This window comes from Callithrix jacchus, chromosome 11 (assembly GCF_049354715.1).
Source record: "Callithrix jacchus isolate 240 chromosome 11, calJac240_pri, whole genome shotgun sequence".
NCBI lineage: Eukaryota > Metazoa > Chordata > Mammalia > Primates > Cebidae > Callithrix > Callithrix jacchus.
The window spans coordinates 945,639-961,418 of NC_133512.1; the positions used below are offsets into that span (position 1 = coordinate 945,639).

At 38.0% G+C, this 15,780-nt stretch overlaps 1 protein-coding gene across 21 annotated transcripts in view; it reads right to left on the bottom strand.

Moving 5' to 3' along the window:
• Positions 1–15,780, bottom strand: part of PDE1C (phosphodiesterase 1C) — a 689,353-nt gene that overhangs the window by 57,109 nt on the left and 616,464 nt on the right. For 5 of the 21 annotated variants that reach the window (XM_035253109.3, XM_078342152.1, XM_054236971.2 and 2 more), the window contains one exon: positions 1,284–8,170. The exons of the other annotated variants lie outside the window; for them this stretch is intronic. In XM_035253109.3, the coding sequence (XP_035109000.3) occupies positions 8,157–8,170 (14 nt within the window). In that variant the 3' untranslated portion in view covers positions 1,284–8,156. Of the gene's footprint in view, positions 1–1,283; positions 8,171–15,780 lie in introns of those variants that run through there. 21 annotated transcript variants of the gene reach the window in all.

The following is a 15,780-nucleotide window of genomic DNA, read 5'->3' on the forward strand; positions in this document are numbered from 1 at the left end:
GCGGGTGGATCACGAGGTCAAGAGATCAAGACCATCCTGGTCAACATGGTGAAACCCCGTCTCTACTAAAAATTACAAAAAATTAGCTGGGCATAGTGGCGCATGCCTGTAATCCCAGCTACTCAGGAGGCTGAGGCAGGAGAATTGCCTGAACCCAGGAGGTGGAGGTTGCAGTGAGCCGAGATCGCGCCATTGCACTCCAGCCTGGGTAACAAGAGCGAAACTCCGTCTCAAAAAAAAAAAAAATATGTTTCAATGAATGGCAAGTATAAGGTTTGGAGGAACATCACAGTCCCCTTCATCAGAGTAATAATACCATCCAGAAATGATACACCAGGTGGCCCTGGTGAAGGGGAGGTATTTGTGTAATATGCAGTGTCACCACTAGAGGGCTCTCTCTCAGGAGCGGGTTGGAAGGCATCAGGCTGGGTGCCATACAGGATGTAAACCACTTTTATCCCCACAAACAGGAGTAATGACTACACAGAGTCCCTGACTCATGATGGCCCCACTTAAATTTCCAGACTTCATGATAATGGGAAAGCAATACACACTCATAGAAACCACAAACAAGCATTCTGTTTTTCACTTTCAGAACAGTATTCAATAAATTACATGAGCTATTCAACACTTTTATATAATAGGCTTTGCATTAAGTGATTTTTGCCCAACTCTGTGATAATGTAAGCGTCTTGTTATTCTTAAGGCAGGATAGCCAAAGCTATGATGCAAACATAGCCGGTAGCCTAGGCCTATTAAATACATTTTGACTTACGATTTTTTCAACCCACAATGGGTTTATCAGGATATGACCCCATGATAAGTCAAGGAACATCTGTATTCCCTAGTCAGACTCCTTATGTTCATGGCTGGAGCAGGAAAATACTGCCAAATACGCCCCTTTCAAGAATAGGAGAAAGAAAAAGTTGGCAATTCAACATCACAAGGCTGTAAAATTATAATATCATTGTACCCCAAAGAAAAACATACGGAAGCCAGCTTAATTCCATGAATGCTGAGATTTCTTATGCCTCTGAGGAGCTTCTGATAACCCATTTACTTCATCCCTTATAGTAAAAAATGGTGAAATGAAACGTGATATAATCATACTCTGTGTATGTCTTCCAGTGTGCAGGCAAAAGCACTTGGTTCCTGGGTATTAAGAGGTGTTTAAGGGAATATAAAGGACAGATGGTTGAGTGAGTGTGGGCAGCCCTACATCTGAGACAGAACACGGACAACAATGAGAAACATTCAAAGGAAAAAAAAAAACAGCCTTTTCATTTTTCCATCTCCAATTAAGAGGTTAACTCATTGTTTTTATTTGGTCATCAGAAGAACATACAAGTACTTATGCATTGCTAGATGCTGGGGGAACATTTTACATTGAAGGAATGTCAGGCTCACTTGTGCAATAAAGATTTACAATGAACACATCATTAATTTTTCTGAGAGCAGCTCAGTATACTCTTTTTTTTTACATGAATCCTTACGATGTAATTTTGCATCTGGAGATAGATGCTATGGCATTTGGATACATTGTTTTAGTACAAAACAGCATCTTAGAGAACAGGACACTCTTCCTTAGAATGGATGGCCATTCCTTTGCCCTGTGATGTAAAAATGCAAATTACACCCTGCATTTTATCTGCCAGAAGTGTATTTCACATCATGGAAGTACATTCTATCACTACCATGAAATCAAAACAAATCCATATCACCATCCTCCCATTCTCAGAACACATCCAGAGATCCCTTCCTTATTCCTCCAAAGAACTATTTATTCAGCTAGATATTGGTTGGAAGTTTGAGTTTGGGTTCTTCTTGCCTCTCTCTTTTGAGTCTTGCTAAACGTTCTTGATATTATTCCAGATACCTCTTGCAAATCCAGCTGAACAGTAGCAACATCTAAAGCTGAGGAGATGGGTTGACTTTTCCATTCACACATGCCTAGTGCCCTCATGAGGAGAGAGCCTACAGACCCACAGTGAGTAGCAAAAATAGTGCTCTACACTAAGGGAAACAGTAACAACATCATATTTGCCTCTAAGTGACTCACTTTGCTTCGGGTAATTGATTTCCCATAAAGACTTCCTTCTTCCTGCTTCGTTTTCCCAATCTATTTCTGCCTCCCCATCTATCCCCAGTGACTTGACACCCAAAACGTCCCCATGTGAATTACATGGAACAAGATGCTTTTGTTTTTCCCATTATTTTGTGTTTGTAAGTGCTAGAATGATACTGCAAGCAGAATGGGTTACCTGAACATAAGCAAAAGAAGAAATTTGTGAAGAGTAGAAAAATAGGAGAAAAACATGGAAAAAAAAGAGTTTGAAAAGGAGAAGACACTTAAATCAGATGGGGGAATCTTGTTGTACAGTGAGCACAAGAGCTGATAAACACCTAACCAAGGTCTACAAATGAAAATAGCAAATATATTTTTAAAAATTTTACAGCATATAAAATTGTACAAAAATATCATCAAAGCAAGAAAAAAGGAAATGTATTCTCTATAGTTCTTCTAGAATCAGTTACTGGACAATACCTATGGCTGTAGGTTTTTCCTATACATCTATATATATTAATATAATATGTGACTGCATTTCTGTACCATCACACATATACCCGCTCAAAGACAAGGATAGTAGTACACAAATTCTACCCCAAGATAGGTCATGAGAGGGAAGCAAAGACTGTACAAGGATGTGTCTCAGGGCAATCTATTTAAAACGCATTCTATAGCCACTGGGTTTTAATGGGCTTTATTTTAAATAAGTTACCCTGCACCAAAAACTGACTGAGAAATGATTCTACAGGTTCAGAAGCCAGCACTCATGAGGAATACATGAGTAAGGTTCAGGAATCCTAGCTGAAGCTGACCAAAGCTGAGAGGATGGGTCTCTAGCTGGCACTGCCTCTAGTCTGCAACAGCAAGCATTTACACCCAAGGGTGACAAGGTCTCCTCAGGGGAGACTGAATGAGTGTGCCCTGAGCACACTGAAAGGGCCCACACCCCACTCCCTGCTTCTCCTGGCTCATCAGATGGCAGCCCAGGCTGAGTGGAAGTACAGTTAATGAAGCCAGCCATTGCCAGGATTAATCCACTTCTGCTTGGGAACAGAAGCCAGAATAAACATGAATTCATGTCAAATATGTCTGGCAATATTTTTTTTAAAAATGAATCAGGTGAGGATATTTAAGAAAACAATCAGGAATTAATAATGTTTAAACTTGACCATCACACATCTTTCAGTCCAGGTCATCCACTGCACGACTGTTCCTTGTTTAATATGAAAACAAGAAGCTATTTCATATTAAATATGAAATATTCTTGTTTAATTCAGACATTCCTGGATAAGCACTCGGTCTTTTTACAAATGTCCAAGAAGAACCTTCAGAAGCCTATTTCCCAGTTTTCTAATCTTCCTGGGCCCATGTTCATGATCAGATAAACTGTCTAATGTAAATGACTCCGGTAACATTCTAATTCTAGTGTCATCTCTGTGCCCACCAGTGTCTTTGGTGAGAGGAAACCTTAAACACTGAAATCTGGCCTTGGCAGGTAATATGTCTCTTGATTCCCAGAGGGAGGTTTTATTATAGGAATATCGTCACCGCTCATTGCAATTTTTTCATTAAATTCATTTTCTCAGTGATAATGAGGGCTTTAATCATGGATCACAGTGGATAAATTGTAAGTATTACTTCCCATTTGTTCATGAATAAGATCCAATATAACATCATTATTGCAATATTATGTTCTTGAACGTCAAATTTTGCCATGGTTCGGTGCTGTACCAATTGGATTATTGGTGGAGCAGAACTATGCAGTGATTCCTCATGCTGCACATAGAGCATTTCCTATTTGCTTCAGGATATTCTGTTTAAAATTTTTAAAGTTTCAACTTGGATTTTCAGTAAATCCACGGATGTTTCATAGAGATTGCTGTCATCATCCCTTTTGGAAAGACATTCTCAAATAAATCCTGTTTTATTGTTTTGTTTTTTCTTAAATCAAGAGGCCATAGAAAGTTTTTATTTTATTTTTTTTGTACATTGGCTATGACAATTTCTCCCAAATTACCTGCAATTTCCCATCTCTTATGATAAGCTATTTGTGTGAGTGGGGTATGCCTGCATATACTTAGAAGATAAGAAGATAAGCCTTTAGCAATGTGCTTGGCATATAGGAGATACTGAATACATTTTCAGGGATATTTGAATTTTGTTTGCATTCACAAGTAGATAGTGGAATTCAGTTAGACGATTCTGCTTGTGTTTCCTGAATGCTGACCAGGTTCCAAGCACTGTGGTGGGCCAGCACTGCATCTCCTGTGGGGTGGGTGGGCATCTCTGAATCAGAACAAAGTTTCCAATTAGGAAAAAGAAAGTGTTGCCTGAATTCCCTGAATTCTCTTTATTTGGGATAGAACATTACATATGCAGGCTTCCAGTGTCAGACTCTTCTCTACTTCACTACAAGAAAAAGATTTTGTGCTTTTTCTCCTATTGTTTTTCCTAGGCTTTGTGGGGAATGCTACAAAGTAATTTCCGTCATCAAAAGCTCTGCTCATAGATTAAGAAAGAAGAAAATATAATATCTATCTATCAATCAATCTATCTATCTAAAGAAAAGTGACCCATGAGAGAAGTGAGACTAAAATAAACAATATCCATACTTCCAAAATATGGATAACAAAAATTGGCCTCCAACTTTTTGGATCACTGTCTCACATCCTGTGATAATGTTGCTTTTTACTTTTCACTTTTGTATTTAAAGGCATGGTTCCAAGTAGAAAATATAACATCATCACTTAAATTCTACAAATGAATCACATATGCACTAGGTTATTATTTGGCTTTCAGATGTTTAGGTATCATTTTACTGTTTAAGTGTATCAGATCCACAATGAGATCATGTCAAATGTTTTCAGTGATTTTTTTTATTATTACTATTTGAGATGGAGTTTCACTCTTGTTACCCAGGCTGGAGTACAATGGCGCGATCTCCGCTCACTGCAGCCTCCGCCTCCTGGGTTCAGGCAATTCTCCTGCCTCAGCCTCCTGAGTAGCTGGGACTACAGGCACGCGCCACCACGCCCAGCTAATTTTTTGTATTTTTAGTAGAGACGGGGTTTCACCATGTTGACCAGGATGGTCTTGATCTCTTGACCTCGTGATCCACCCGCCTCGGCCTCCCAAAGTGCTGGGATTACAGGCGTGAGCCACCGCGCCCGGCCTTTCAGTGGTTTTTAAAAGCTCCAGAAATGAAATGGACAGAACGAAGTCCATTTGAATTTAATGGGTTAGAAATGGGTCTCTTGCCTGCTGCCATAAACCATGAGGGCTCATAACCTAAGAAAGTTGGCACACACAAGAAAATGGAACAAAGGCCTCGATAAGAATGGGTCACTATGCCACTGAAACATGCCACACTAACACAACTTAGATGTAGAGCCATTTGATGATATGGGGACCCAAATTCCAGGGCTAACTCAATTTGTCACATTTTACCCAGGAACGTGTGGGGTGTGTGGGTATGTCTGTGGTAGGACTTACTGTCTCCACACACTGGTCAATTCTTAATTCAGGAGTGTAAGCCCTTGCTGTGTGTGTGTAAACTAGAGGAAGATGCCATAATCTGTGCAACAAAATAATGTTTGTCCAAAATTGCTGTTTAACTTGAAGAAGACTGTTTCAAGAGAATTAAAAGACCACGGAAAATAAGCTAAGCTTTGGAAATATTGCCGTTCCAGTCAGCACTGATTTGGAATAACTATTTTAATGTTTTATCAGCTCCAGTATCAAATCATAGCATCATCTAATATAGCAGTTTGTATTTTTAACAGATAACTTTGCATTTTTACTCAATATCTCTTCAAAACACTTTTTAAAGATTTAAAGCTAATAATGAGTTACATGGAGTTTTGTTTTACTTCACTGAGAATTTTTGGTGTAACTTTTCATTCTTTAAGGAATGAAATTCTCTTTCCATTCTTCTTCAGTTGATTAGGGACTTATAGTAAATGAAAAACATTTGCATTTTTATCAGTGCTAGAAAAAAGTGGCTATATTCCTGTTTCTTTTTCAAATGTTGTTGCGTGTAGCTTGTTGGATTATAAAACGGAAGCTGTAGACTTTCTATTTTGGCTGGCCAAAAAGCTCCACATACAAAAATACAGAATATAAATGAGGTAAAAGGTCCATGTACCAAGGTCAAAAATTGACATACACCTCTAAGAACATAGTCTGCAAACTGATGTCCCAGAGATTGAACACAGTTCACAGGCATGTTTCATTTGACTAGCACAGTGTTTGTAAGTTTTTGAGTTAGTCGTCAATATGTAAAAATTTGGAGAGGGTTTATATCAAATCCTAGGTATCTAAGACCCCCATCGCCTCACAGCTCAGATCTAGTAGTTACCGACCGACTACCCCTTTTTGACATCACTCACCCTCTCCAATTTCTTACAGTCCCCATTGCTCCTTCCTGTCTCACTGATACAAAGGCCCACTACAAATTGGCATTTACCACAATGACTGTAATATTACATGTCTTGTTTTATTCATTTACTTGACCTGATAGGTTCTTGAAGCCATCTGAATTTGTGGCCACATTATGTAGTGAGGTCATTGTTAGGAAAGCAGGGAGCACAACAGAAGAACCTGTGTTTCTCCAAGGCAAAACGTACAGCTGGCAGAATAAATCTGTTTAAACATCGGCATACTGTTGTGCATTCTGTACGAGGAAGTTCTACAAATGTTTCTGTTGGGGGAACATTTCCGCAAGGCAAAGGTCTTGGTAGACCACACAGTCTCTTTCTGAAAAAACGCCAATATTTCACCTTAGTAGGGAAAGGACGTTTAAATATCTGTTTTCGTGCTTTTTATGTAGAAATTCAATCTGTAGTGGGGAATACACTTAACTATTGCCTAGCCTCTTTCTTCCTATTTCTAATCCCCACTTCCTCACCAGCATGTGCTTTACTCTTGGAAAGGACTCAGAGATTCCTATGTAACCAAACCCCATTTTAAGAATACTTTTATCCAAATCACATCATTTAGACCCATAAAATCGCACCTTACTTGCACTCCCTTAGATCCCACCTGTAATGTGGTTTCAAGGGGGCTGCAATGCTATTATCTTTCCATGCTACATCTACTATTCTTATTTTTGATTCATGCCATTAATCCACTTCTACCTTGTATTTTTAAAACTCGCTAAAATGCACAGAATTATCTGCCATATCTCCCTGATACTAATTCCTTTAGCACTTGACTGAATAAAAAGAAGAGTGATGAAGTCAAACCACAGATATCCAAAAGAAGATGACCAGCCAGTGGCCAAATATGAGTAACCACTTAGTTCCAGATGCTGCCAGTGAAGACAATAGGTTCTCACTCAACAGTATGGTCATCAGCTGAACATTAAGGTTTATACTAGGAATGCACAGAGAAAATAAATTAAGCATCAAATAAAGATTCCTATCGAATAGTCTTTTTTTTTTTTTTTTTTTTTTTTTTTTAGAAAACAAACAGAATGACATATTATACATGTGGGGGGAAAAGGCATAAGAACAATTTTAAGTCTGAAAGGAAATTGGATTAAACTCATGTTCCTGACTCAGGAAAGGAAGCAGGAACTAGAATCACCATCTTTGCTGTGATGAATGTTAGCATGGCCGTATCGTCAGTAGCTAGTGCAAAAATGACAACATGTAAAGCAACAGCATTGACAGTCATAAAATGGCAATTACTGTGTGTGTGGCTTTTTTCAGGCCCCTCCCAGCATACCCAGGATGTCCATTCTCGTCAGGTAAGACAGGTGCCTTGAAAGCCAGGTCATGAGCAAAGGATTCTGAGGATGCCCCTTCATGTTTTATTTCTTTTAAAGAGTAAAAATCTCAAGTTGTTTGGTTTGCTCAGGGGAATATCTCCCAAAGTTCTAAGACCTCAAACCAGCCCCCAAAGAGTCATCCCCTGGCAGGAGATGCTGTGAGAGAAGGCCAAGGGTTGGAGGGGGACTTGTTTTTGAAAGTTGTACACCTTCTCCAGATATGGGTCTTTGTGGAAGAAGGAGAAGAAGGAGAATGAAGAAGCTCAGCTAGAATGATGCAAGACATTGGCAGCCTCTTTTATTGTCTATGAGGTCTTTTTACTCTTCTGAATCTGAAAAAAAGAAAAAGAAAAAGAAAAGTGTCAATGCTGCCTTTCCCCCTGCTCCACCCTCCAAGTCTGAGGAGAAGAAAATCTAGGGGACAAAAAAAATGGGGCAACCAATTAAACATTCCCATAGTGGTCATTGCTGTCTCCTTCATAATAAGGTTTATTCTATCCATAAGGGGAAAATCTCAGTGTAAAGCTGTGAACACAAGTACACCTGAAATCTTAATAGTTGCTATAAACTAGCAAACAACTGATCGTGCAATATGGATATTAAGCCACCTTCTTTCGCAGTCAAGATGACAGTTTGTTGCTAGATCTGGTCAATCTGTCTCAAGGTCAGTGGGACTGACTGGAAGAAATCAGATTCATCTAATCCCAACTGTGTTCATACAAAAAGCAATGCTCCTCCCTCTCAGAATTCTTGCCTCACACTCCGAAGTTTCCCACAGACATTTAAAGTACGCTGCATCCTAGCCCAAATCATTGTGCAGATGGGTGTATCACCTGAGTTCTCCACTGAACCCAGAGCAAGGGGGCAGAGGAAGAACACAAAGATGGAAACAGGACTAAGTTAATAAAAACAATATTGGATTTTTTTTTTACCTGGCATGCTCTACCCCATGTAACCTCAAAGGTCTTCGAGAGAATTTAAAACAACAACAACAAACCCACCATATTATTTCTTCCCGTTGGTGTTACATGCTCAGCAAGTCATCTTGCCTTATAGTTAAAAAGGGTTCCCTCCTGTGCAGAGCTCCAGTGGGCTAGCAGTACAGTGGTCTGGACTCTATGAAGGGTAACACCATGATCTACAGAGACGTTAGAAGCTTTTACAGGACAAGGAAAGTTTCCCATTCAACTTTAAGCACTAAGATACTCTCCTAAGATTTAGCTGAATGTAGCAGAAAACTCACTGGGAGATAGGAGAGCTCCTTCTGATCTATTGTAATTACAATCAATTCTCAATTTTCCAGGGGCCAGTGATCCAAGCTTCCTGCTGTCCCTCCAACTTTGTTATGTTCTTGACTGTTCGTTATGTTTACTCTCCATTAACACCTTCACCCATTTGGGAGAAATAACAGATAAAAGTAAGGCTTCAGACCAATCACTTTACTCCAATGCTAGCACTGATAAGCTTGCTAGTGAGAGAAGGAGGTGAACAAAAGCTGAAATCAAGGATGAGAAATTTTCCGCTGAAGCTGATAGTCTATGCACGGTTTGGTCCACATGGGAATTGCAATACAGGACTCTGTTCTTAGCACTCTGACCCTGCCATTATCAACTTGGGGTCATATGTCATGAGGCTTCTTTTAGAGTCATCATAATACTAACCCTATTCAGAGATGTCCCCAGACCCTCAAAGGTAAAACCCAATTTTGTTAGGATAATAGAAGGTTGGGTTTGATTTTTTAATAACAGACCCATTGGATGGAAAGAAGCTGGAGACAGATAGCTGGGGACAGCTGATAAGGACCACTGTTAAACTCAGTGAGCCCGATCTGGCCAATAAGGCGAGTGATGCATGATCCAGACTGCCGGGTCTCATAGTTGGAAAGAGGCCTATCTAGGGTCTTAATGAACTCCAGAGGAGATCTTCCTCCATTTCTAATTACTGCTTATGGGTGAGATGGTGGAGTGTTCCCTCTGGTTGGGGATCTCCATCCTCCCTTCCAACGTTAGGTCAAGGGGTGGAGGGAAAGACTGAATAAAAGAAGTTCATGTGTTTAAGCTTTGCCTGTGTTTACTGTCATTAAATACAACCAGCAGTAAAAGAACAAAAATCGTATGTTCTGTAGTTGGGTCTGTAGAATACGTCTGATATATCTGATGACCCAAGTGATCATCCAAGGCCTTCTCAAGCACATGCCCTCTAAAAGTAACTTCTGTTTGTGAATTTCTTAAGGCACTTAAGAAATACCCTATGGTGCCTATGTCATAGCTCTCTGCAAAATAATGCTCCAACCCAGACTGCTGACTCCTTGAGAGCAGGGAAAATATCTCATTTATCATTTTTAACACTCCTTGCATGTAGTGCAACGCCTAACACATAACATATGCTCAATAAATTTTTTGTGAATGAAAAAGAAGAGAATGGAATAAGCATGAGGAGGATGGGACTGATAAGGTGTGTTGATGAGTAGATTTCCCTCCACCCATTTCCTAATTTGACTTTCACAACATGAAATAAAAATTAAAAAGAAAATAATGAACACATAAATTACATATTTTATTCAATAGGAAGGTACGATATGCCAAAATATTTATATTCCCTATGAAGGTGGCCAATTATGGATGGCTTTCTATGGAACAAATCTCCCAGAGAAGGACCACCTGCTTTTCAAACAACTTTGATACAGTCTGTAAATGAGGCTGGTCCCCTTTTCACTCTACATTCTAGCTTTCATTGTGTTTGGTTTTATGTATTTGTTTTCAATATAAACTAAAATTGAGTAAGCATCTGCAAGACTACAAAGTATATAAAAATGAGGACCCTGAAGACAAAGTGTTAAAAGGCCACTCTGTGTGTAACTGAGAAGCATGACTTTTTGAAGGCCACAAAAAGTAGTTAAATCCACCCACTCTTTTAAGAGTGACTGATGAATTGAAATGGAAACTCTCTTGCCAAATATGGGATTAATTCAGGAAAATATTTAAGTGCCTGACCCTCAACCCAAGACTTTTTATATCTCACATAGTAAAGCTGTGAGGACTTTAAATCCTGAAGTGCAAATACACAGAATATGAATTCACAGAAATGTGTTTACTCTATGAACGTGAATAATCATGTTTCAGCAACTTCATTTAAAAAAATGGGAAATTTACTGTGTGGTACCACACTGCTCCCACAGGTATGTCCAGGTGATGGATGTAGACCTTAAAACCACATGATTTAAAGCTAAATGGCTCCAGAAGATTAAAGTTCAAGTTAACATGACTTGATTCTAAAAACGTGTTTATTCATTTTAATGTTTATTTCTGAATCACAAATGGAGTGTCAATGAGGCAGCCCTCATCAGAATTTGTCACTGGGCTTAAAAAACATTTTAAACGCATTTCTCTTCCATTTTTCTTGGATTTGATATTTTTTTTAACAGCCTGATTCAACTATCGCCTAAACTCAAAAAAGTAAGCTGACTTGGCTGAAGAGAGAGCTGGAATTCGAAAACCAGATTTTCAGGTCCTAGTAACTCTATCATAGCTGCCTGTGCTTGGGGTCAACTTTCTACAAAAAGAGCGAAGTGAATCAGCACATGCCTAACAAACTTTCTATTTAGAGAAATAGAAAACAAAATGAAGAATATGTGTCAGGAAACCAAAACCAATTTCAAATGTCCTGTAAGATTTCTATTGGGCATATGAATGGCTCCTGGTTTTTTTAATAATAATAAAATACTAAGAAAAAACCATAATTTTAGAGCTATCTGTTAGGCTTTATCCAGGTATGGATTTCATTGTCCTAGCTCACAAATACATACATGACAGCTATTTTAAAGGGCTATTTTCAATGTGTACCTGCTTTATCCTTGCCCTAAACAATAGAGCATATTATAATAGTATTATTCTAAGTTAATTTTCACTACAAATAATATCCATGCTACAGTACTGCTAAGACAAAATCCTCTCATCATGTATTATTCCAGCACAGAAAAATAGACAGACAGACACGTAGATAAACCAGATGACTGATTAATTGATTGACTGATTGATAGAGATAGATGACATTTGTGGGAATGTAACTTCTCATAACCTTGCCTAGGCCATTATCTCCTAAAATTTACCCATTTGATCCAAACACACAGAATAAAAACCATACAGAGAATGGTTAGTGCAAAAGTAATTGCCGTCTTTACCATTACTTTCAATGCAAAAACCGTATTTACTTTTGCGGCAACCTAATAGTTCTCAGGTCCAGCCCTTTCCCTCTGTCTTTCCTTTTGCACCATTTTATCTGTGCTACCACTGAAAACAACAACGATGTTAAACTCTTCCTTTTTACCATTGTTGCTTTCTCTCTTCTTTTATTTAGCACGTTCTTTCCAGCATAAAATATGTGAACAACTGTCTAGGTTCTGTCCTACAGTGCCCAAGGTATTTTACCGCTATCATGCTCTAAGAATGTGATACATTAACACAAAGGAAATGGTTAAAACACTGAACTCTCTAAATGCCCCCAGGGCCTGGCCCACTTTTAGCGGACAGGTAAAAGTCAGGCATCATTAACTCCTGCAGCTCCTCTGATGGTAAGTCAACATCCCTGATCCACAGAGGTGCAGGAGAGGGTAGAGTCAGGCACACTTGTCTGCACAAAAGAGTTTTGTTTCTGATCAGTCTTTGAATCTGTGAAGGAAGGAAGATGCCGAGGACCATAAAAAAAAACTCCTTCAGATCAACTAAGTGAGACGTGGATTTTAGACCTGAAACATTCTGACTACTCTTAGTTCAGGAAAAGCAGAAAAGATTCCAAATGAGTGGAAGAAACAAACAAATATTTTCTCATGTTTTCACTATGACTCCAGGGCACAGAATAAAAATAGCATATATTGTAGAGGGATAATACTTATGAAATGTGGATGTCCTCACTTGGAAAACAGAATGCCCTTCAGTGGAGAATGCTAAGAAAAAGTGCCAAGGGGGGAAGCTTGAATACCTGCTGAATATTGCATTTTAATCACTTTTTTAAAACATGTGGGTGTCTAGACAAGAAATGGCATTCCCAAGGTAGCTAATGTTAGGTTCTGCCTTTGGAACATATTTACTTCAAAGGTTCTTGTTATTTTAAATAATTTTTATAATGTTAACAGTTTCTTTTCACAAATGTATTGTTACTTGTGTTTCTCCAGTCCCTTGCAGAGGATCTGACAAAATATCATTTTTCTAGGAGAAAATGTTTATCATGATTACTAAGTTTTATTTTAAACAACCTGAACATCAGGATTAAGGAAAAAAGAAGAATCACACTTTCCCCAGTAGTTACGAAATTTTAATTTCCTCTGTCAAACCAGATTGCTTTAAAAATACAATGGTACATTAAGTGTCTAGAAGACAGAGTGAAACAATGAAAGCTTATGTAGCAATAATTGCAAGAAAAAAAGTTGTTTAAAATGATTAATTATATTATTAACAAAGAGTCCATAATATAGTTTGATTTGACATTTCTACTATGTAGTTATTTGGTAAGAGACTGGGATCTAAACACCTATATAAAAAACATGAATTGATGTTAGAAGTTTCCCTTAGTATGACACAATTTCATTTATTTAAACCCATCAATTTCATATATTATATATAATATACATGTATATGTGCATATGTGATTTGTGATATATGTAATATAGTATATAATATGATATATATTAATATATCTTATGTATGTCATATATGCATCATATATCAGATATATATATCAAATATATCATCTATATTACCTATATCATATATTTGATGCATATATCATTTGAAATATATATACATGTGTATATACATGTGTGTACATATGTGTGTATATCATTTCAGTTGCTATTTTGATATTATAAACATGAATTTCAAGCATTTGATACTATAAACATGAATTTCAAGACATGAAAATCTACAAGAGTACCATGGTGGTCACATGCCATCTTGTTTCTTTATAATTCACCATAATTCATTATCATATACCCTGCTTGAAAAGCACAAGGACATTCAATGAACCTAAAAGTATATAAAAAATGCATTGATTTGAAATGCATGTTTATAAACAAAAGAGCTAACCATTCTGATTCACTATGACTCAGATGAAATACTAGAACCATGAGTAAGTAATAGGCTTTGTACTTCCGTGCTCCCAAGAGCAGAAGTCCATAGCAAAAAACGAACAAGGAGCTTTTTCTGGTTAACCCCGTTTGGCCACTCCTCACTCACATATTATGGATTGGTTAATAGATTTCCCCCAAATACATTAAGAAACTCAATTATGTTGGGTTTAAGCATCACCGAATTCACAATAACTCTTGTTGGGTCAACCTACAGCACAGCTTCCAAAATCGAGCAGATAATGACAGTGAAGTATCTAAATCCAAATGTTTAATCGAAATACGTTTTAGAGTTTAATTAGTGAAGTTTTAACTAGATGCATGGAAATAACAGACGCCAAAAAATAATATTACAATTCTCTCCTCCATTTATTGGCTTTTTGTTGTTTTCCTTGGACAGGGACATTGGAGTGCAGAGTTTAGATACTTGGCAAACTACTTGAGAAAATAAGGTTGTAAATGCTTTAGAAAACACATTTTAAACCACAGCATTTCTTTACTATTGATGTTCCACATGACGTAAAGGTTAAGTAAATAGGTCACAGGCGTTTTCATAGACAAATGGCTAAAGGAAATGGGATATTAGTCAGAACTTGTGTTCTTACGATGACTTAATTGGGACCCAAAGTACTCCAGATGTTTGGTCCCTCTATACTGATGAAAAATAACCTACAAGGATGCTGAATTCTCACCTTGAAAGCAATTCCTTTCTTAAATATAATGTCTACTTTTTGTCAATACATACATGGCTACAGTGGGATACCTTCCCAGAGCTAAGACATATTATCCTCTGAGATAGAAGCAAGTTTAAAACTCAAAGGACAGGATTAGCTATATGTAGAAACTGACTCAAATTAGCAGATTTTGACATCAGTGGCATGACCAATAGTGAAGTATATTACAAATAATCCATTACTAAAAACAGTTAAGCACTGAAGTGATAAAGGTTTAATTTTTAAGGTAAGTGGAAGAGATTCAAAGTTATTGTTATGGCAAGACTGTCTTGGGTGTGTGGAAAAAGGATGGGGCAACAGCTTGTCTTCCCAGTGCACATTCCTTGGCCTGTTTTACACATCACATGATCTGGGCACACCTTCAGAGTGGTATAGAGCTAGCAAAAATCTGGTAGTCTAAAGTGAACAAAAATAATGAGAAACAAATCAAGAACACCGACCTTAAAGACAATGAAGTCTCATCAAGATTAAAGCCCAGAAAATCAATCAAGGATGACTGAAAGTGAACAAGAATAATCATCTACTTCAAGATACTAACACATTTGATGGCTGAATTAATGTGTGTCTGAAAAACAGACAAGAAAAGGGGTCCCATAAAAAGGTGCCTCTTGCACTGTCAGGATACAGGACATGCAGGATGACCCATATCCACTCTTCTTGGCAGGTCCATCCCAATGACAGAAACAGATTTCAAGATATTCGACCTTAAGATCGCAATTCATCAACTAAGTCCCCTTACATGTTCAATTCACCAAGCAACCTTCTGATACAATTGACTTTCCAAGTAGGTTTTCCTTCGGGAAGGAGAAACCATCAACTGGCCAGTTGACAAGAGCATTCCCGGGTATGTGGAGTATGTATTTCACGTTGTACATCAGTAAACTGTCAGTCAAAACTATGTATTGGTCGCAAGAATTCCTTTCAGTGTCAACAAATACTCTCCAGCATAATCGACTCTTCCTTTACTGTCAATATGGAATTCTTTGTTCTGCCATTGTGTACAGTTAATCTGCTGGCTAATCAGCAAGCCTCTCTTTCTAGTCATCACATACCCCCTAAACTCCCAGATGAAGGAATTTTGTGTTTC